The sequence below is a fragment of the Neoarius graeffei genome, chromosome 10 (genome assembly GCF_027579695.1).
Source record: "Neoarius graeffei isolate fNeoGra1 chromosome 10, fNeoGra1.pri, whole genome shotgun sequence".
NCBI classification, from domain to species: Eukaryota; Metazoa; Chordata; class Actinopteri; order Siluriformes; family Ariidae; genus Neoarius; species Neoarius graeffei.
In genome coordinates, this window is record NC_083578.1 from 28,327,711 (window position 1) to 28,350,503 (window position 22,793).

Sequence of the window (22,793 nt, forward strand, 5' to 3'; positions counted from 1 at the left end):
TCCACCTCCATGCCGAGAAGAATTCCTCTATCGGATTTAGGAATGGTGAATATGGTGGAAGGAAGAGGCGTACAAATCTTTGGTGGTCCCTGAACCATGCCGTCACTGCCTGTGAGTGGTGGAAAGCAACGTTATCCCACGTGATCACGAAGGTGCTGATGTTGTCACCCTCATCATATTGTTTTGGAACCAGTTGCTGGTGAAGGTCATTCATGAATGCAATGAGGCGCTCTGTGTTGTAAGGCCCGACCTGAGACCTGTGCAGAAGTAAGCCTGTATGTGCTATTGCTGCGCACATAGTGATGTTGGCACCCCTCTGCCTTGGTACATCAACTATAGCCCTTTTTCCTATTACATTTCTTCCGCGATGACGCCTTTTTGACACATTGAAGCCAGCCTCGTCGATGAAGATAAATTCGTGAGGGACCTGGTTGGCCTCCAATTCCATGACTCTCTGAAACAAAGTTCATTTACGTAAGTCAAATTACAGTATTACTGTATACCATACTGTATTGTAATGATTACAGTAGTGGTCAGCAAACAGAATTGAATATAGAATTGAAAATACAGTATACCTACACATACAGCCTTCGTAGATCCTTCACTCGATCACTGTTCCGATCGAACGGTACAGTGTAGAGCTGCTTCATTCGCACTCTGTGTTTTGATAGTGTGCGTGCAATGGTAGTGAGACTGATGCTGTTGATGTTCTCAAACACTTCATTTTCGTCAACAATTCTGGCCTGAATTTCACGCAGTCTGATTTCATTGTTTGCAACAACCATTGCCACAATGGCCAGCTCTTGGTCATTGTTCAGGAGTCTTCCTCTTCCCCCAGAGCGAGGAAGGCGTTCCATCCTTTACAGTAAAATACAGTAAAGGGAAAATACAGTATGTAAAAACATAATTACCACAAATACTTACTGTATACAGTAATTTACCAATGAAAATAGACACAATCCATGTAAATACGTACCTGTTGGTTTGTTGAAATATGCGAACAATACTGGCAACTGTTGACCTTGGCACATTGGGCTGCACCCTTTCACCTGCCTCTCTTAGGGACAGACCATGATTTACCACATGGTCAATGACAGTGGCACGGATTTCATCAGTCACCACCATTCGTGCAGCTCTTCTAATGCCTCCACCACGCATCCTGACCCCTCTACCATGCCCTCTCCTCTGGCCTGCTCCTCTTACTGGGCCCACACCTATTACCGGGGCTGCACCTCTCACTGCACCGGCACCTCTTCTTGCAACATCTGCCCTTCTTCCTGCAGCTACCCCTCTTCCTGCATCCCTTCCTGGGCCTGCACCTCTCCCTTGGCCCCTCACTCTTAGTCTTCCTCGTCCAGACATTCTCTTTCTGCTTACTCCATTACAAGCATTACTCCACAAAGGCCTCCTTTTGTAAGTGTCTACATTTGAGCCATACTATGATCAGCTGTGGTTGGTCCAATTTACCCAATAAATATCTGCTGTCAATTATTCAATTACATATTTGTCAATCAGCTGAGATATATAGTTTTTGAACTGATATCATTGCTGAGGGAAGTGTATTTATGCTGTATGTATAGTTTGGAATATTGTTTTTGCTATTTTGGGAAGTTGTGTGTTAACAATTGTAAATAATACAAAAATAGTCTATAATTTTGTTAAGAGGCATATTCTTGTCTGTTATGAAAATGTAAGCAATGAGGAAATGTGTTTACTGACTGCAAATTGTGTGAAAATGTCATGAAACGTCTGAATGGTATGGCCACAAAAGTGTGGTGGTGTGGTGATTGTGTGAAGAGTTTTGAAAATGTGCCAAATGAGTGGACGAATGCTTGTTAGCAACTGAAAAAAACTGTAAGTGTAAAACTACAACCTACCAGAAATCCTTTGTTGCTAGAACTACAAGAATTTGGAACATTCTTTCTGATGAACTGAATTTAAATATAGACAGTCTTAGCTCTTTTAAATCTACCATGTTGAATTATTATTTTTGTGCTTTAAATAATTATGATTGCAACAACCCTCACACTTTTAAATCTATATGTCTGAAAAATGTAATTCAGTTCATAGTCTTGCACGTCCTGTCTTATGTTGTCAGTAGACTACTTTGTTTATAATATAGTTTTTTTTAAATAAAAATTAACTCTAACTATAAACAGATGTCATTATTTAATATTTGGACTATCCAAATACAGTGAGTGAAAGCAACCTGATACTGTAGAGTGTGCATAGATCTCCTAAATATCAACAACAGTAAACTGTTAACATAATGTCTAATATATTTCCTAGGCTGGTTGATGACAGTAATCTGATAGATCGGCAAATATAATTCAGGAAAATAATAGTCTGCATTACACATTTTGTTCATTATTTTATGGTAATTAATCATTATTGTTATTTTGCAATCTCAGGTTATTTTACCCAGATCTCCACCTTAGCTGATGTTCAGGAAAATGTGATGGAGTACCTGCATGTGCTTAGTAGACCAAAGGTGATCGATCAGGAACATGATGTAGTTTGGACCGAGGCTTACATCGATAATACAGTAAGTAGCATCACTTGTACCACAAATAATAAATAATATCAGCAATACCAGAACATATATTGCACTCACACACATACAGTGCCCTCTGCAGTTACTGGCACCCCTTGTAAAGATTAGTAAAAAGCATTAGAAAAAACCCACGTTTTGTTGAAGTAGCTTCATCTCACACCGAAAAAATGAGGAAAAATACAACCTTTCATTGAAATAATAAAGTTATTCAGAGAAAAACAAATCCCTCATCAAGAAATAATTATTTTCAACAAAAATACATGTGCTGCTATCATTGGCACTCCTGCATTTAATACTTTGTACAACCTCCCTTTGCCAGTAAAACAGCACCGAGTCTTCTTCCGTAACATTTTATAAGGTTGGAGAATACAGAGCAGGGCATCTGAGACCATTCCTCTTTACAGAATCTCTCCAGATCATCCAGGGCCCTCAGCCCTCTCTTGTGCACTCTCCTGTTCAGCTCACCCCACAGGCTTTCAATGGGTTCAGGTCAGGAGACTGAGATGGCCATGGCAGAAGCTTGATTCTGTGGCCAGCTAACCATTTTTGTGTTGATTTGGACATATGGTTCAGATCATTGTCCTGCTGGAAGATCCAGTGATGAATCAGTTTTATTTTCCTGGCAGAGGCAGCCAGATTTTGATTTAAAATCTCCTGGTATTTCATTAACTGCATGATGCCATGTACCCTAACAAGGTTTCCAGGGCCTTTGGAAGGAAAAACAGCCCCAAAACATCACAGAACTTTCACCATATTTTACAGTTGGGATAGGGTTCATTTCATTGTAGCCATTCTTCTTTTTATGCCAAACCAACCTTGAGTATTTATTGCCAAAAAATCTCCATTTTATTAAATCAGACTATAGAACATGATTCCGGTCAAAGTTTTGCAAACTTCTGGTGCTTACATTTGTGTTTAACTGACAGCAAAGGCTTTTTCTCTGGCATACCTTCCAAAGAATCTGTTGGCATAGAGGTGGCATCTGGTGGTGGTTTTTGAGACTTTGAAATACCAAGATTTTACTTTTTTTCTTGTAATTCCCCAGCAGTGATCCTTGGGGATTTTTTTTTTTTTTTGGCCTCTCTTACCATCCTCCTCAATGTACTGTATGTGGGGGCAAAATAAACTTGGGTCCTCTTCCAGGCAAGTTTAAAACAGTTCTAGTTTGTTTCCACTTTTTTATTATTGGCCTAACAGTAGAAATAGACATTTTCAGGTGAGTAGCTATTTTTTAATAACCATTCCCTGATGTATGAAGGTCAACACACTTCTCCCTCATTTGGTTTGTGTGTTCTCTTATCTTTCCCATGTTGATGGATGACTAAAGCTAAGGTCACACATAGCCAGAATTACTTCACAGTAGATGCTGGTAGATGATTCTTGAGGCTTCTGAGGGTCAACTGGCACGTATTCTTGGCCCTTCCATTGGAATAGGTGAAAGCCGGGGAGTTACCCTGACAGCCAGAAGCTTCCATCCCCGGAAAGTTTTGTCGTGTTGAAAATTGTCATGGGTCAAGTGCTGGATGAATTAATCCGTCGCATCCATGAAGGCATCCATGAGCATCCTTGAGGCATACGTGAGCATCCTTGAGGCATACATGAGGCTTATGTGGGCTACCAGGGGTTACCATACCATTCCGTTGCAACCATCAAGCTCAAAATATTCATGGAACAACATTCTACAGAAAGTGAAAAGTGCGCTGAGGGAGCATGGCTTATTTTGTCTTGCCGTGGCTATGCTGTACTGCCAACATGAAAACTTTACACACTCCCATCATTGCCGTAAGGCCATATGTCGCTGTATGTTGCTGCCGCCATTGGTTTACCAGCATCTTCCATCACTACAATTGCGGCTACTGTGGCTTCATTTGCCTATTTACTCTGCCCAAACTTATGTGATGGATCACCTCCAAAATCTGCCGGAATGGCCACGGTAGCCCCAGTCTCGGTTCTCACAGATCAACCAGCTGTGTGTGACCTTAGCTTTAGGTAATTTGGCTTCTGCGTCACCACATATTTGTACCCCAGTTAATGAGGAAGTCATGGATTACAGCTTGAAAGTTCCTACCCACTCCAATCAACTCAAAAATATATAATTTAAAAGGGGAAACATACTTCAGTTCAATTGTGTTCACTATAATTTCCAGGGGTGACAATAATAGTGTCACATGTTTTTGTTGAAAATAATTATTTCTTGATGAGAGATTTGTTTTTCTCTGAATAAATTTATTTCAATTAAAGGTTGGATTTTTTCCTCATTTTTCAGTGTGAGATGAAGCTACTTCAGCAAAAGATGGAGTTTTTTCTCACCCTTTTTACGAATCTTTAAAAGGGGTGCGAATAATCGTGGAGGACACTATACATACATAAGAGAATAGCCTTATAGTAATAGGAGGTTTTTAAAGTAACATTGGAAATGATCTAGTGAAGAATTTATAATAAACCATACTGCTGCTATTTAAATGTTTATACATAAGAAAGCATGTCAACTCACTTTGAATAAAGCACTGGTGTAGGTTAGTGTTTACTTGCATGTCATGCACTTTGTCCTATTGTACTTCATTATTCCAATTGAATGGAAAGGTTACTGTAAACTACAAAAAAAAAAGAGTTAAACCTTTTTGCAGATTTATGCATACAAATGTAGAATGGGTCGATGATGAAGGTATGTTTTAAATCAGCATGGAATCACACAGGGATGGTCAAAAGTGTCGTGAATTTTGAGTCTTTATGTGAATTCTTGGCATTGCGAATTTGTTTTCTTAAACTCTAAACAGTACACTCAACATGACATCCTACCATATTTACAGTATGTATGTTGGATTTCACCAAATCAATTATACAAAAAATGAGTGCCTGAATGAGGCCTAATTTATATTCTAACAACCTGACTGCTTTCAGTGCAAGCAATGAGAAATTACCTATTGATACTGTATTTTATGTCTGTATTTTGACTGACAATATTTCAGTGGGTCCAAAAATTTCATTGCTTGAATTCACAGTAATATTTCAGATGACAAGATTTCAAACTGTAGGCAAGACGGATGGATTGTTGGTAATCCAGTAGTTTTTTGGTTGATTGTGGAATATTGTATGTATGGGAAAAATGTTTTCCCACTACTGTACAAGATGCAATACAGATTGCACATAGTATTTCTACAGGATATTAACAGTTTGAGATTTGCCTTGATTATCCACAGTTTACTAAATACTGGTCAGTCAAAACACTGGTAATACTTAACTTAAAAAACAAAACTAAACAACCCTACATTTATTATTTGTGACGGGATTTTTCTGTTTTCTTATTTAACTACTTTTTTTATAGCTTCCTCAGGCTCAAAAGGTAATATTACGATCCAAAGTCATCATCATGAATTTAAGTGTGAGCATATCCATCAGTGTTTTAGCTCACAGCTGAGACCTGGGCTGAAATTGTGTTTTGAAGTGTGTTTACAGTCATTTGTGGTTAATTTTATGGCTGGCCTTTGCTTTGTGTTTTAATGAATATCTTGAACATCTTACTCACCACCCATGTATGTGGCTTCTGTAACTGTTGTGCCTCATCACACATGCATGTTGTTATTTGTTTTGTATGTTCTTGAGATATAATGTTGTACTGCAATCAAAAGGTGGACTATTTTCTGTTGTAAGTTACTGAATGTCAGTACTGTACTGTATATAATTTAACGTGAGATAATGTTTTGAGATATTGCAGAAATAAACATATATCACAATGACCAAATTTCAGAGGGAACTAAATATCACCGATTTTATAAAACTGAAAGGCTGTATAGCTTTAAGTTCCTTTTGTTCTATTTGTTTCATTTTCTGAATAACCAACAGTAATTATTTACCCACATATGCAAACGTTCTTAGTAAAATATTAAATAAAATTTTCATTTTATTAAAAATGAAAAGTTTATAACAAATAGGCCTTTTCTTAATAAACTTTTATGAACATTTGTACTACCTACATTTTCTTCTCTTTAGCTTTCAGGCAATCTGTAAAGATAGCTTTGATTCCTTGTTAAATCTATTTGTCAGTCAGACAGTCAACTGCATAAAATCTCTGTCCCATTTTAGATCTGGTTTGGGTGTGTTTTGTGACATTAGAGCTGAATTACTTCCACCTAGGGTGAAGCCATGTGCATTCCCACTATTTTATGTTATTGTGCCCTCTGCTGTCTAAACAACATAATTACAGCTATTAAAAATTTAAGAGATTACACAGCCTAATAATCAAGATTCAGTGTTTCATCAATTTGAATCATTATAAATTTGTATTTCAATTTATCCTTACACAATATATGTTACATACCTAATAATTACACAGTAACTATAATGCTATCACTATAACTATATTTATTTGTAAAATTGTTGAGCAGGATGTCAAACATAAGTCAAATTGTCCCACTTACTTAGTACTTACTGAGGATTTCACCCTACACTAAGTCTTTGTTTCCTTAGCTGAAACAGGATCTGAAACTCAAGGTTTTTCATAGGTGACTGATGTAGTTCAAGTCATACAGTTCATGATCTCATGCTCAAAAAACCTAATTCACAAAGCATGCCTTCTGCGAACCCGCTGACTATTCTACTTTTATCAGCCTTGTAGCTTGGAGTCAGATGCAAGATTATGAACCGGACACAATCACACACTACGAGTTGTTAAGAGTTTGCCTCAGGCTGTGATTAATGGCTGTTGTAGTTGTGGTTCCACTTGAGTGGACGCTGGCAGGGCAGAACGTCCTCTAAGCTCTCACAGAGCTTCTGAATCCCGACCACAGCTCACTGCCTCCATCCATCATCCTATGGCATATTTAGTTTTGCTCGTCCACCAGCCAGGATAAACTGACTTTGGATAGTTTAGAGATGGCTGTGAGTATGTGGAGACTGCTGGTGCTGATGAAGTTTAAGGATGTAGCAGAAGTGGAAAAAGGAAATGGTTGGATATCATATCTGCTTTTTAATTAGCACTCTGTATAATAATATACAATGGCCTCCTGGGTCTAAGAATGTGCTGTATAGTTAAGAGGTTAAAATTCCAACAATCCCATAGCTCATGGCTTTGCTCTCTGGCATCCTTTCTCCTCTTTTAGACCATCACTAGTCAATCACTGTAGCCAGTTAGTTTATTTGTACAAATGAACAAAGTTAGCATCTCTTTCAATCGGCTAACCTGTCTCATTGCAGCTTGGAAAGAATGGGTGGCTGTAACAACAATCATGAATAATTCACAAATGACCCCACAATATGAGATGTGCATGTTGAACAGATGACGGCAATTAACAATGTTAGGAGCACATTGTTATAGTTTGAATGAGATAAATTGCATCGCAATTCCTATGTAGTGACTCAACGGTAACTTAAATGACCACTCTGTACAACCATAGTGAAGAGAAAAGCATTTTGAAAGCATTGAATATTGTTGAAATCTCCCCTGTAATGAGGGAATAGCATCACTACCTCACAATAATGTCTAACAAGGTTATACTTATAGTTGGATCTGGGCTCCTAAATGTAGCACATTTCAAGCTGCTTGATAGTCTTACGTCTGCACATTATAAATTGGCCTCTTCAACTGACACCATAAGTTAGGGTTAAATAGAGTCTGAATCCAGAGACTAAAATGCTCATTATCTTATCATTATCTTATGAGCAAACCTCAGCCACGAACTGCCAAAATATAAACAGCACATTAAGTGTCCCACCAGGGACATTAACACTCTGGACCATTGTTACACTGTTTTAAAGGACTCATACCACTCTGTCCCCCGTGCAGCCTTGGGACTTTCTGATCACCGCATTGTTCATCTTATCCCAACCTACAGGCAGAAGCTGAAATCTGCTAAGCCTGTAGTCAAGACAGTGAGGAGATAGTCCAATGAGGCCAAAGTGGAAATACAAGCCTGCTTTGACTGCACTGATTGGAGTGTTTTTGAGGCTGCAGCCTCAGACCTGCATAAACTGACTGATACTGTGACATCTTACATCAGTTTTTGTGAGGGTACGTGTGTGCCCACCAAGACCTTCCGCACATACAACAACAACAACAACAACAAACCCTGGTTCACTGCAAAACTCAGGCAGCTTCGCCAGGCCAAGGAGGAGGCCTACAGAAGTGGGGACAGAGTACTGTACAAACAGGCCAGAAACACACTGACGAAAGAGGTGAAAGCAGCTAAGAGAAGCTACGCTGAAAAGATCAAAAACAGCCTTTCCGCCAACGATCCAGCGTCAGTGTGGATAGGCCTGAAGAATATCACCAGCTACAGGAGACCATCCCCCAACACCGCAATGAGCCATCAACTGGCTGACGAGTTGAATGTGTTCTACTGCAGATTTGACACATTCACACCTCTCCCCCCCCCCCAGACATTAAAGACCCATTTACACCCCCTGCTATTCTGCCTCCTCTCGCCTCTGACCCCACACCAGCACTCAAGATCTGTGAAGAGGATGTTTGTCAGCTTTTTCGCAAACAGAAGATCAGGAAGGCACCCGGCCCAGACAGTGTGTCACCCTCCTGTCTGAAGGTCTGTGCTGATCAGCTGCCCCCCATCTTCACCCAGATCTTCAATAGATCCCTGGAGCTGTGTGAAGTCCTCTCATGCTTCAAACGCTCCACAATAATCCCGGTTCCCAAGAAAACCACCATCACAGGACTGAATGACTACAGGCCTGTGGCCCTCACAGCTGTAGTTATGAAGTCCTTCGAGAGACTGGTGTTGTCACACCTGAAGGACATCACAGACCCCCTGCTGGCCCCCCTGCAGTTTGCCTACCGGGCAAACAGGTCAGCAGATGATGCAATCAATATGGGATTGCACTACATCCTGCAACACCTTGACTCTTCAGGGACATACACCAGGATTCTGTTCGTGGACTTCAGTTCGGTGTTCAACACCATCATTCCAGACATCCTCCACACCAAGCTCACCCAGCTCACTGTGCCCTCCTCCACCTGTCAGTGGATTATAAACTTCCTGACTGACAGGAAGCAGCAGGTGAGGCTGGGGAGCATCACATCCAGCACCTGGACTATCAGCACTGGTGCCCCCCAGGGGTGTGTGCTCTCCCCACTGCTATTCACCCTTTACACCAACGACTGCACCTCAAGAGACCCATCTGTTAAACTCCTGAAATTTGCAGACGACACAATGGTCATCGGCCTCATCCGAGACGGTGACGAGTCTGCATACAGATGGGAAGTTGAACGGCTGGTCTGTTGGTGCGGTCAGAACAATCTGGAGCTGAACACACTCAAAACTGTGGAGATGACAGTGGACTTTAGGAGGAGCCCCCCCACCCTGCCGCCCATCACTATCACCAACAACACTGTGACTGCTGTTGAAACCTTCAGGTTTCTGGGCTCCACAATCTCCCGGGACCTGAAGTGGGAGACCAACACAGTCACCATCATCAAAAAGGCCCAGCAGAGGTTGTACTTTCTGCACCAGCTCAGGAAGCTCAACTTGTCTAAGGAGCTGCTGACACAATTCTACTCTGCCATCATTCAGTCTGTTCTCTGCTCTTCCATCACTGTTTGGTTTGGATTGGTCACCAAGCAGGACAAGAACAGACTGCAACGGACAATAAGGTCTGCAGAGAAAATTATTAGTGTCAGCCTGCCCTCCATCCAATACCTGTACCTGTCCACAGTCAGGAAACGGGCAGGTAACATCTCTGCAGACCCATCACATCCTGGTCACAAATTGTTTAAACTTCTCCCCTCTGGAAGACGCTACAGATCACTGTACGCAAAAACAACCAGACACAAGAACATTTTTTTTCCCTCCGGCTGTCTCTGTCAGTGCGTTTACATACACATAGAGAAAATCGAATTTCTGCCGTTGCTCGACTGAAATCGAAGTTCAAAATGCCATGTATACACCTTAATTCAGCTGAAATTGAACCGAACTTGATTTCTCGGAATCGAGCTACACGACCTAGATTATGCGATTTCTGCCGAGCTACTTAGTGCATGTATACCCTATTGAGCTACGTATTCGAGCTACTTACTTCAGCACTGCCCCTTCCGGAAGTGACGAGTGACGAGACGACAAGCGGGAAACACAACAGCCTCGGTCGGCATGACAACGGCATGAATCTTTTTCTTTTTGTGGCATTGTTTGCACTGTTAAAATTTAGCTCACTTACTGTATCACCAAATACATCTGTACAGCTGTTGCATAGCTGTGAATTGTGTACATAAACAAGTCACTGTATTTGTGTGTGTGTGTGTATAGATGTCCAACATCTGAAGAATGTCAATAAAAACAAAACAATTTAACTTTTTGTGTGTTTATTAAGACAAGTTAAATTGTAAGCAAAAAAAAATATTTTTTGTAAGCAAAAAATGGACTTTAGAAAAATATACAATTGTGCAAAATAAGTTGTCTTACAAAACAGTGGTCTGCTCAGGACAGTTTGTAGCCATACAGTCTGTTAGAGCAAGCCTAACAGCTTGAGCACGGAACTGCCAATGTTGCCAGATTGGGGGTTTTAAGTGCTTTTTGGCGGATTTGAACATGTTTTGGGCTGGAATACATCAGCAGTATCTGGCAACAGTATAACTCTTCTTCATGACGACAACCGGAAGTGTACCAACACGATGGGGCGTGTAGCGCCACGTGTGGCTCGGGTGCACAATGCACCTTGCACAATAGCCCGATTTCGCTTGTGCATGTAGGATTGGATTTCTCTGGCACCCCTGCTGGGACCCTTTGCTCAATTACCGACAGTAGCTCGATTTGGATGTGCATGTAAACGTACTGAGTGATGAACAGCTAAAACCAGACTCAAATATCGTTAACATCAACTGTGAAATATCTGCACACTCATACCGTCATTCTGTGCACACTATATATTTATATTTACTAAGTCATCCTTGCACTATGCACCATTTTGCACCAAAAGATTTTATATATATATATATATATATATATATATATATATATATATATATATATATATATATATCCTTGTCTATACATATATTTACCCTTCTACATGTATATAGCTTTTTGTTTTGTTTTTTGTCTACCCTTTTTTTTATCTGTTTGTACTAAGAGAGCTAAGTGAAACCGGAGTCAAATTCCTCGTGTGTTCATATACCTGGCAATAAAAAGTGATTCTGATTCTGATCTTGTTAAAAGTTCCATTGATGGTCTAGTCGTAAATAGCAGAGGCAACCAGGTCTTGGACTATAATATCCTGACAGCAGAATTCAAAATGCCATCATTTGTTGCAAGATGAATGATGGCATTTACTAAGTCAAAATAACATTTCAAAATAACAAAATAGCTTCAAAATAACATTTCAGCATCAGTCATCCACCACCATAAATAAGAGTGATTATTCCTAACTTTTGCTTGTATGCATAACATTTTTTAAAACTTTGCTTGGTGCAAGGACCTTTGAATGGTTTGGATGTAGGTTGCTTTAAAGAGATGCTTCTTTCATTCAGCTCTCTGAAAAATCTTAACCAACCCCAAAACTTGAAACATGACAAATTCAAAAGACTATGGCCATTGGGCTCTTTGTTGTTTACCTTACTTTCATTGATACTTTTTTCAATAATTTAGAAATTTTTTATATTTGGGGGTAATATTTATTTTATACAATCATGCTCCTTTTCTTGATACAATCTCCAACTTCTGAAAATGGCTGTATATGTATTATTGTGCTTTGTCTTCCCCACCCCCTCCCACATTCCTGAATTATACATGGAGGACAGTATGCATTCATCTTGTAGGAAGACTCCTTGGCCTCACCTCTTACCTCATCCATTATTAACTGCTTCATCATAGGAGCTAAGGTTGCTACGGTCACCAAAACTCCATTTATCATGGAGACCCATATTCTGCCATTGGAAGGAAACAGGGCCAACCTCCCCATACAGTAGCTGTAGGTGTACATAAAAGAGCTCAGCTTTCATCTCCTTGTCCTTTTTGGCTGTATGCCTATAAACTCCCCTGACTTTAACCTCACCCTAGAAAAAGTGCTTCAGGATTGTATGTGCCCGTTAGAGATGTACAGACTCTCTTCACCTTTGGACTTGGTTTATCAGAAAATATTACCATTATAAAAAGGCCAAAAAAAAAAAAAAGGCATTTGCTCAGTTGCATTGCAGCCAGGAATTATTGCAGCAATCTGAGCACCATATTCTCCCATTTTGCATGCAAATGAACATTCTGGTTGTATTATTGTTGCTGTTTGAAATGGTTTCAAATATTAACTGGTTACTAGTTACACTGACTACGTTTACATGCACGTCCAAATCGAGCTGCTGTTGGTAATCGAGCAAAGGGTCCCAGCAGGGGTGCCAGAGAAATCCAATCCTACATGCACAAGTGAAATCGGGCTATTGTGCAAGGTGCATTGTGCACCCGAGCCACACGTGGCGCTACACGCCCCATCGTGTTGGTACACTTCCGGTTGTCGTCATGAAGAAGAGCTAAGGTGTTGCCAGATACTGCTGACGTTTTCCAGCCCAAAACATGTTCAAATCCGCTAAAATGCACTTAAAACCCCCAATCTGGCAACACTAGTCCGTGTTCAAGCTGTTCGGCTTGCTCTAACAGACTATGGCTACAAACTGTCCTGCGCAGACCACTGTTTTGTAAGACAACTTATTTTGCACAATAATATTTTTCTAAAGTCCATTTTTTGCTTACAAAAAAATATTTTTTTTTTGCTTACAATTTAACTTGTCTTAATAAACACACAAAAAGTTCAATTGTTTTGTTTTTATTGACATTCTTCAGATGTTGGATATATATATATATATATATATATATATATATATATATATATATATATATATATATACATACACACACACAAATACAATGACTTGTTTATGTACACAATTCACAGCTATGCAACAGCTGTACAGATGTATTTGGTGATACAGTAAGTGAGCTAAATTTTAACAGTGCAAACAATGCCACAAAAAGAAAAGATTCATGCCGTTGTCATGATTCGTTGTCATGCCGACCGAGGCTGTTGTGTTTCCCGCTTGTGGTCACGTCACTCGTCACTTCCGGAAGTAGCTCGACAACTAGCTCGATAGGGTATACATGCACAAAGAAGCTCGGCAGAAATCGCATAAACTAGCGCTACGTTCACACTGCAAGGCTTAATGCTCAATTCCGATTTTTTTGTGAAATCCAATTTTTTTGTGAGGTCGTTCACATTAACAAATATATGCGACTTGTATGTGATCCTCAGTATGAACGAAAAGCGACCTAAAAGTGTTCCGCATGCGGATTGCAAGATACGACAACGTCACACGCAGTGAGCATGGCCAGTGTTTACGGAAGTAAAACCGCCCGGTTGCGGTATGACTCATCCAATCTAGCTTGAATAGCTGCATCCCCCCAAATGGAAATCAGCTCCCTAACCTCTGCGTCCTTCCATTGAGAAGATTCAGAACCTTCACAGCCCGAAGCGTCCCTCGCATTGATGTCATGCGCAGGGGCGCAGATACGTTTTTTGAACTGGGGGGGACAAAAAACTGGGGGGGGGGGGGACAAAGCTGCCAGCAAACCAACCCCAACCCCGATATGCCTGTCAAACTTGTTGTTAGTAACCATAGCAACCAAGCTCGAGCTCGCAACCTGTGCAGTCTGTGCAGCTCAACCAACCGAATATCAGTCTTTGTTTTATGTGAGTTGTTGCAACTATATGTATACACTGCTGTGCACCTCAATAAACCGAATGGTAATTAGTCTTTTGATTTTTCCATGAGGTTTGCCTTATGCAAAGAAAGACAGCATAGACGTTTTTTCCTCCCTATAAGTAGGGGGGACTGAACGAGGTGAATTTAAATATGACTCGTCCCACCCTCTATCTGCGCCCGTGATTATGCGCCATGTTGTTGTAACTTTTTTGAGAGACGTGCCGCCTACTTCAGCGCAGAATAGTGACGTTTGTGGCTTGTTGATGACGTGTAAGTCGGATGAATGCGACCTGGCGGTTCAGACTGAAGTCGCATATGAAAAGAGCGGATAGGAATCGGAATTAGCACCACATATCCAAACGGCCTGGGTCGGATTTGAAAAAATCGGATCTGTGTCGTTCATATTGTCAATAAAAGATCGGATACAGGTCACATATGGGCGAAAAGATCGGATTTGAGTCACTTCAGCCTGCAGTGTGAACGTAGCCTAGGTCGTGTAGCTCGATTCCGAGAAATCAAGTTCGGTTCAATTTCAGCCGAATTAAGGTGTATACATGGCATTTTGAACTTCGATTTCAGTCGAGCAACGGCAGAAATTCGATTCTCTCTATGTGCATGTAAACGTAGTGACTGTGGATACATGAGACCTGCATAAGCCCTTCATGACAACTGACTCAAAGGCTTACCCCCAACAGTCATTAACTGTTCTAAATACTGCTTTTCTTTTTAATGCCAATTTAACATAACACCTGTGTCAAGTGACTGGGTGGCCTTGAGCTAGAACATAATGGCAACTGACTTTGTATCTGATGACATCACATGTTAAAGACCAAAATCAAGCACTTCAATGTAGGGCATAGGTTCTATATACCATGCAGTGTTTTTTCCCCCCAAGCTGTTATTTATAATGTAGTTTGATGTGTATAAATTTGATTTATATACTATTTAATAATTAAAGCTGTCTGAAAGTAGTTATTAAAATTCCATTAGCCTTCATTCAACTTGGAGATACTCTTAAACCTATTTACAACCGTTTACAGCAGTGCCACATCTAACATGGTGTTATGTTAATCAAAGTGGCTTTTACACAAGACATTGGCAGCATACAGAACTTGTTTTAAAATAAACTAAGTGTTGAGACCTTAAAAAGGGCTAAAATATGTTGAGAATCCTTGATTTAGGGCAAGAAAAAACACTACACTGTGTGCACAATTATTAGGCAAGTTGTATTCCTGAGGATTAATTTTACTGTTGAACAAATACAGTGCTCTCAGTCGATCCAAATTGTTAATAAACCTGAATGTTTAACAAAGGAAAAGGGAGTTTAGCCTTTCTCAGGGGAATATATAAGTGCACAATTATTAGGCATAGAATATATATTTAGTGTATAGAATTATTATGCAACTACAGTTGTGGTCAGAAGTGTACATATAGTGACATGATTGTCATCTTGGATATGAATGTCATGGCAATATTTGGACTTTCAGTAATTTCTTTGAACTGTTCTCTTCCTCTGGCAGAATGGTTGTACAGCATACATCTTTAATAAAAAAAAAAGAATTTGGTGCATAAGTGTTAATTTCTTTTAGTTTTTTTAAATCAACACAGGGTCAAAATTATACATATGCTCACTTAGATTATTAATTTAGAGGTGCTGAAACTTCCAAAATGTCTTTTATCTTGCCAAGGCCTCTTAACTTCCTGTTAGTGATCATGATTGACTACAGCTGGTAGCTTCTCTGTGCGTTCATAAAAAGGGTTTGCTTATAGCAGTTAATCCAATGACCAACACACAATACAATGGGAAAGTCCAAGGAGCTCAGTACCGATCTGAGAAGGAGGATTGTAGATGTACACAACTCCAGAATGTCTCTTGGAGTCATTTCTAAACAACTGCAAATTCCAAGATCAGTTCAGACAATTGTATGCAAACTAGTGTGAAGTGTAGTCACTTTGCCAAGCCACTTTGCTTCAAGAAAACCCAAACTGTCAGCCTCAGCTGAAAGGAAATAGGTTTGGATGGTCAGGAACAACCTGGGAACAACCATGGCACAACCCCGCCATGAACTGGAAGCTATGGATCACTGTCTACAGTTCAGTAAGTTTTACATAACCATGGACTAAGAGGCTGCTATCTAAGAAATAACCCCCTGCTCCAAAATTGACACCTTTGCTAACCTTTGCTAAAGTTTGAAGCTGACTACACAGACAAAGAAAAAGCCTTCTGGAGGATAGCTGTATGGTCACATGAGACAAAGATTGAGTTGTTTGGCCACAATGACCACCATGTACAGAGAAACACTGTACCAGCTGGTGGTGGTGGTAGGATCATCATGCTCTGGAGTTGTTTTGCTGCCAGTGGAACTGGTTCATTGTGTAAAGTGGATGGAATAATGAAGAAGGAGGACTACCTCAGAATTCTTCAGCATAAACCATCAGAAACTTGAACACGACTTGGGACTTGGGAGTTACAACAGGACAATGAACCCAAACACACATCAGAGCTGGTTGTGGAGGATAAAGCAGGCTAACATTAAGCTTAAAACGAGTCTTGAATTCAACCCTATTGAAAACATATGGACCGTGCTTCTAAGTCGAGTCCATGCCAAGAACCCCCCCCCCAAAAAAAAAACAAACAAATTTAATTGAACTCTACCAGTTCTTCCATGAAGAGTTGTGAAATATCCAACCAGAATTCTGTCAGAAGCTTGTTCATGGTAAACAAAAATGTTTGGTCAAGGTGAATCTTGCGAAGAGACATTTTACCCAAATATTAGGTGTGCTGTATGTATATTTTGACCCTGTATGTATAATTTTGACCCTGTGTTGATTTCAGAAAACCCAAAGAAAATTAAAACTTATGCACCAAATTCTAATGTTTTTTTTATTATTATTAAAGACGTATGCTGTACATTCTGCCACAGAAAAAGAACAGTTCAAAAAAATTAGTGAAAGCCCAAATATTGCCATGACATTCATATCCAAGATGACATTCATGTCACTGTATGTAAATGTAACCCAGGTGAAAATAGGCCTTGGTTAATAAATAATTGAATAAATAAGAACAAATATTAAGCAGAATTCCATCATTTAAATAAGTTACTTTAGGGATATATAAAAAAAGTCTAAAATAGATAAATAGGATTAAAACGAGTATTTCATGGTTTTAGTAATTTATTTTATCATTGGTTTAAAAAAGTTGAAAGGTCATATCTATTAGCCAATCACAGCACTGATAGTCGTTTTCTTCCAGAAGATTCTTAGCAGAATCGAGGAAGCGAGAACAGGTGAAGCCACACTTGTGTAGAGCTCCAGCGAGAAAAAAGAAAGGGGCAGAGATACCAAGTGTATTTGACGATTATTTTCTTTCTATAAGTGTTTTATTTAACATTCTGTCTATGCCGATGGACTGTGGTTAAGTTGTACATTTTCTTTTTTGCGTTATTATCGAGAATTGCGGACCAAAAGTTTACTTTTGAAGATCACGCATCTAGTGCGTGATCAAGGACATTATAGATGGCGAGCCACCCAAGCTAGGAGCTACGATTGAACTGCGTTGTGTGTCGAAAGAAACATCATTCTCCTCTTTGGGGAAACTGGGCATCGCACGGAGAGGCCGGTTGCTCCAGCCTTTCCTTTCCTTTCTCTGCCGAGAGACAATCACCAACCGTGGTAAGACTGTTTCAGTATAACCCGCTCCCTTTTCCCCTCTGGATCGCGTGAACAGTGCGTGGACTGCTCCGCGCTGTTGTGTGGAAGGATTACATCTCCCTTTCACCTGCTAAAGGACTGTTTAGCAATAAGGACCTGATTTAATGGACATTGAACCGTTTATTCGTTTTATGTTTCACCCCATGTTACATATTCTGAATGTTTGAACTGTAAGGTTGATAGCTATTGCATTTACTGGTGTTAACTTTCCTCATTGGGCTTAGTAAGATGTTCAATGGTTTTTGGTTGTAATAACCTATTGATAGAAGGGTAATACCAAATGCATTTGATTTCATTATAACTAAAATAGGCCTATGTTGATTAACATTTAAAAGATGGATACTTAAAAGAACTTGCTATATCAAATAACTAATAACTAACTGGATAACAACTAAAACTAGATTAAAATAAGAGCTCAACTGAGATACTAACTAAACTACTGGAACTAACTAAGTTTAAGTTAATTGAAGATTAAGAATTCATAATGGTTTCTTTATTTTAAAGAGTAACTGAGTAAAACTCAGATTCATCTTTGAATTCACTTTGCATTCATGCAAATGTTTTCCTGTGTTGTATGTTATGTCTACGTAAATGTCTTTAAAGGTACCACTTTGTAATTAATACTTTTCTACTGCTTCTATTTCTTTTTGATAAAGCTGGCACAATTTAAACTAGACTTTTGGTCTGTGGTGTTTCTCTTGTCAATTATTCCTTAACCAATTAACTGCTCCTCCTACGAACCTAGTTCTGGTCCAACAACTCACTTTAATATTTGTAGTAAGTGCTACATAAACTTTGGCGAGCCAGCCAGGAGCAGTTTTGCGTTAAAATAGCGATAATTATTGAACAAAATAAAATTAATTGAACACCCAGACCTAAACTAGACCAACTCTGGCCAAAATGGAGGTAGTTGATAGAGAAAACATTAAAGTGCCAAACTCAGTCATTATTAGTGGACTAACAGGAACAGAGCAAGATGATGAAGTCAGTGACTTCTTGAGCAGATATGGGCGTATAGCAAGAACCATTAGAATAGATGATCCTGACTCCCCATATCACAAACATGCTATTGTAGAGTATGAGAGTGGAGCTGCAGTCATTGCCCTAGAACCGATACTCCCCCATAGCTATAATAGCCCAAGTGAAGTCACCTATCACATCAAAACCCTGTCAAGTGAATACATCCCCACTCTGACTAAGAGCGCCACCCAGAGTTTCCTAAGTGAATTACAGAAAATTGCAAAACTAAGTGGAACATCCTTTGAAGACATTGTACGCGAACAGCTATTGAAATGCAGCAGAACAGAAGCAGCTGTGAGCACGGAGCCTGTGATGGATCCTGGAGCAGAGTCATCCAACACGGAGACTCAAGAAGAACCACAACCAGCAGTGACCCAGCCACAAGCCACTGAATGTGTTTCTCCTGCCAAGACAGTGGAGAAAGCTGAATCCCCTCAGAGTCCGACCAAGTCGATAATATTCAGCAACGCTAAAGAGAATGAAGTTCCCCTCGCTGCCATGAGCTACACTAATCCACCAGAGGTGCAACGAATGGTCGTAGAGCATGTGGTGAGAAGCGAAGCACCAGTGTCATTGATGAACGAATCATTTCGACTGAGAGAATTCTCCTGCAAAACCCCTTGCCCTAATCATGAAACAGACTTTGACACATGGCAGAACAGCATTGAACTAATTCTCAGGGATCCAGCTCTGTCTGACTTACAGCGCTCCAGGAAGATATTAGACAGCCTAGTGCCACCGGCAGCTAATGTGGTGAAGCCCCTAGGCCCAAATGCCTTGCCAGCTGCCTACCTTGATCTCTTAGACTCAGCCTTCGGGACAGTCGAGGATGGAGACGAGCTTTTTGCAGTGTTCCTCAGTACGTTTCAAGACTCAGGAGAGAAGCCATCCCAGTATCTACACAGACTTCAGACAGTTCTTGCCAAAGCACTGAAACGAAGAGGTGTTAGTGCGGATGAAGTTGATAGGCATCTACTGCGTCAGTTCTGTCGTGGGTGCTGGGATGACGTGCTGATTGCTGACCTCCAGCTTAAGCATAAGAGAGACACACACCCTTCATTCTCCGAGTTGTTGTTGCAGCTTCGTGTGGAAGAGGATAAACAGAGTGCTAAAGAGTCTCGCAAGAAGAAACATCTTGGTGCAGCGAAGCAGAAAGCCAATGCACACCTGTTAGCTGCAAGCTCTGCTGAAAGTTCCCCAGAAGCAGAGAACGATGTTGCTGAAATGAGAAAGTTAGTTGCTGAGCTGCAGCGTCAACTCACTCGACTAAAGACACAGAAAGCTGAGTCAAATGAGCCTTCCCCTGACACTGTTGTTATAGAGTTAAAGAAACAAGTAGCTGAGCTCCAGAGTCAGCTTACAGGCAGAAAAGCCCAAGCACCACAAAAAAAAAGGCCAATGCACCAAAGCCAAGTGCAAAGCACCAAGCAAAGAACAAACAGTCTGACAGTCCCTCAGCTGTTAACCAAAGGCCCAACAGACCAAGGCCATGGTACTGCTTTCAGTGTGGCGAAGATGGACATATTGCCACTGTGTGTCCTAATGAGCCAAACCCACCATTAGTAGCCACCAAGAGAGAACAGCTGAAAGAGAAACAGTCTCTCTGGGACAGTAAGAATGATTCTGCCTCTTCTCAACATTTAAACTGAATTCAGCCCTCATTGTGGGGCAAATGAGAGCTGAAACCAGTGATGACAGTCCCACCTCTGACATAGAACACAGAAATACAAGATCCAGAGATGTAAGAATTCCAAAAGGATTGATCGGAGCTAAATACACTGCTCATGTACTCATTGATGGACAGTCCTGTAACTGCCTACTTGACACAGGATCTCAAGTGACTACGGTGTCGCAATCATTCTACGAGAGCAACCTTGCTCACTTGAAGATTCACCCCCTGAACGAACTGTTGGAGGTTGAGGCCGCGAACAGTCAAGCTGTACCCTATTCAGGCTTCATAGAAGTTGACATCACCTTCCCAAAGTCCTGTTTTGGATCTGAAATCTCAGTGTCCACACTTGCATTAGTTGTCCCGAACACAAGATCAAATACACAGTCCAAACTCCTGATAGGCACCAACACCTTGGACTTAGTGTATGAGAACTGCTTCAGTGTGAACACAGATCTTCAAGCCCTTCCATATGGGTACAGATTTGTCCTGAAAGTAATGCAGCAGAGAAACAAGCAAAGAGAAGACAGTAGCTTAGGACTAGTACGGCTACCAGGAAAGGAACCAAAGGTCATCCCTGCTGGACAAAGCTGTGTCATGGAAGGACTAGCTTATGTCAACAGCCAAGCTTTAGACCAATGGATTATGATCGAACCCCCCTCATCATTTTCCTTGCCTGGAGGCATGCTAGCCATAAGCTGTCTACTCACTCTACCTGACAATCCACCTAGAAAACTACCAGTTGTGCTGCGCAATGAGAGTAAGCATGACATCATCATTCCATCGAAGAGTGTCATAGCTGAGATTCATGCCCTGCAGGAAGTAGTTTCACGCAAGCGAAGCCCTGCTGAGCCAGCACACTCCAGCCTCCCAAAGTCCTCGAAAAGTGTAAAGCTGAAATTGAACTTCGACGGCTCTCCACTTCCAGCTGAATGGAGAGAGAGAATAAAGAAGAAGCTGTGTGCCATGCCCGAAGTGTTCGCTCTACATGATTCAGACTTTGGTCGAACAGATAAAGTTAAGCACCAGATTAAACTGAGTGATGAAACTCCCTTCAAGCACCGACCTCAACCAATACGTCCTCAAGATCTTGACGCAGTCCGGAGACACCTACAAGAGCTAAGTGAGGCAGGAGTGATCCGTGCATCAGAGTCGCCTTTCTCCTCGCCCATCGTGGTGGTCAGAAAGAAGAACGGAGATGTAAGACTCTGCATCGATTACCGCAAGCTAAACCTCCAAACCATCAAGGATGCGTACGCACTACCTAATCTGGAGGAAGCCTTTTCTGCACTCACAGGCTCTAAATGGTTCTCCGTACTGGACCTGAAGTCCGGTTATTATCAGATCGAGGTAGAAGAGACCGACAAACCCAAAACAGCCTTTGTTTGTCCGTTGGGGTTCTGGGAGTTTAATAGGATGCCCCAGGGCATTACTAATGCTCCCAGTACTTTCCAAAGGCTGATGGAGTGGTGCATGGGGGACATCAACCTCAAGGAAATCCTCGTATTCTTGGACAATCTGATAGTGTTCTCCGACACTATTGAAGAGCGTGAGAAGTGCCTTCTTCATGTCCTGAACCGTTTGAAGGACTACGGCTTGAAACTCTTCTTGGAGAAATGTAAATTTTTCCAAACATCAGTTCGGTACTTAGGACATGTAGTGTCTGAGGATGGTGTCGAAACTGACCCCGAGAAGATTGAGGCCTTGAAGACCTGGCCTAGCCCAACAAACCTGAAAGAGCTGCGCTCATTTTTAGGATTTGCTGGATATTACCAGCGTTTTATCCAGAATTACTCAAAGATTGTAAAGCCGCTTAAAGACCTCACTGCTGGGTACCCACCACTTAGAAAGACTGACAAGCCGAAAGAGAACAGTGGTGAGTACTTCAAGCCGAGAGAGCCGTTTGGGCAGAGATGGATGGATACCTGCCAGACAGCGTTCGAGACCATCATTGACAAACTCACTACTGCCCCTGTGTTAGGATTCGCCAACCCCAAGCTACCGTATATGTTACATACAGATGCAAGTACAACTGGGCTCGGGGCAGCGCTGTACCAGGAGCAGGAAGGAGTCACTCGAGTTATCGCATACACCAACCGTGGACTGTTGAAGAGCGAATCCCATTATCCAGCTCACAAACTAGAATTCCTTGC

General features: G+C 41.0%; 1 protein-coding gene across 1 annotated transcript in view; it reads left to right on the forward strand.

The window, feature by feature from the left end:
- The window catches only part of cacna2d3a (calcium channel, voltage-dependent, alpha 2/delta subunit 3a), a 1,043,750-nt gene that overhangs the window by 839,464 nt on the left and 181,493 nt on the right, over positions 1-22,793 (forward strand). Inside the window, exons 13-14 of the mRNA XM_060931674.1 lie at positions 2,412-2,545; positions 5,880-5,897. Coding sequence (XP_060787657.1) covers positions 2,412-2,545; positions 5,880-5,897 — 152 coding nt within the window. The remainder of the gene's footprint in view (positions 1-2,411; positions 2,546-5,879; positions 5,898-22,793) is intronic.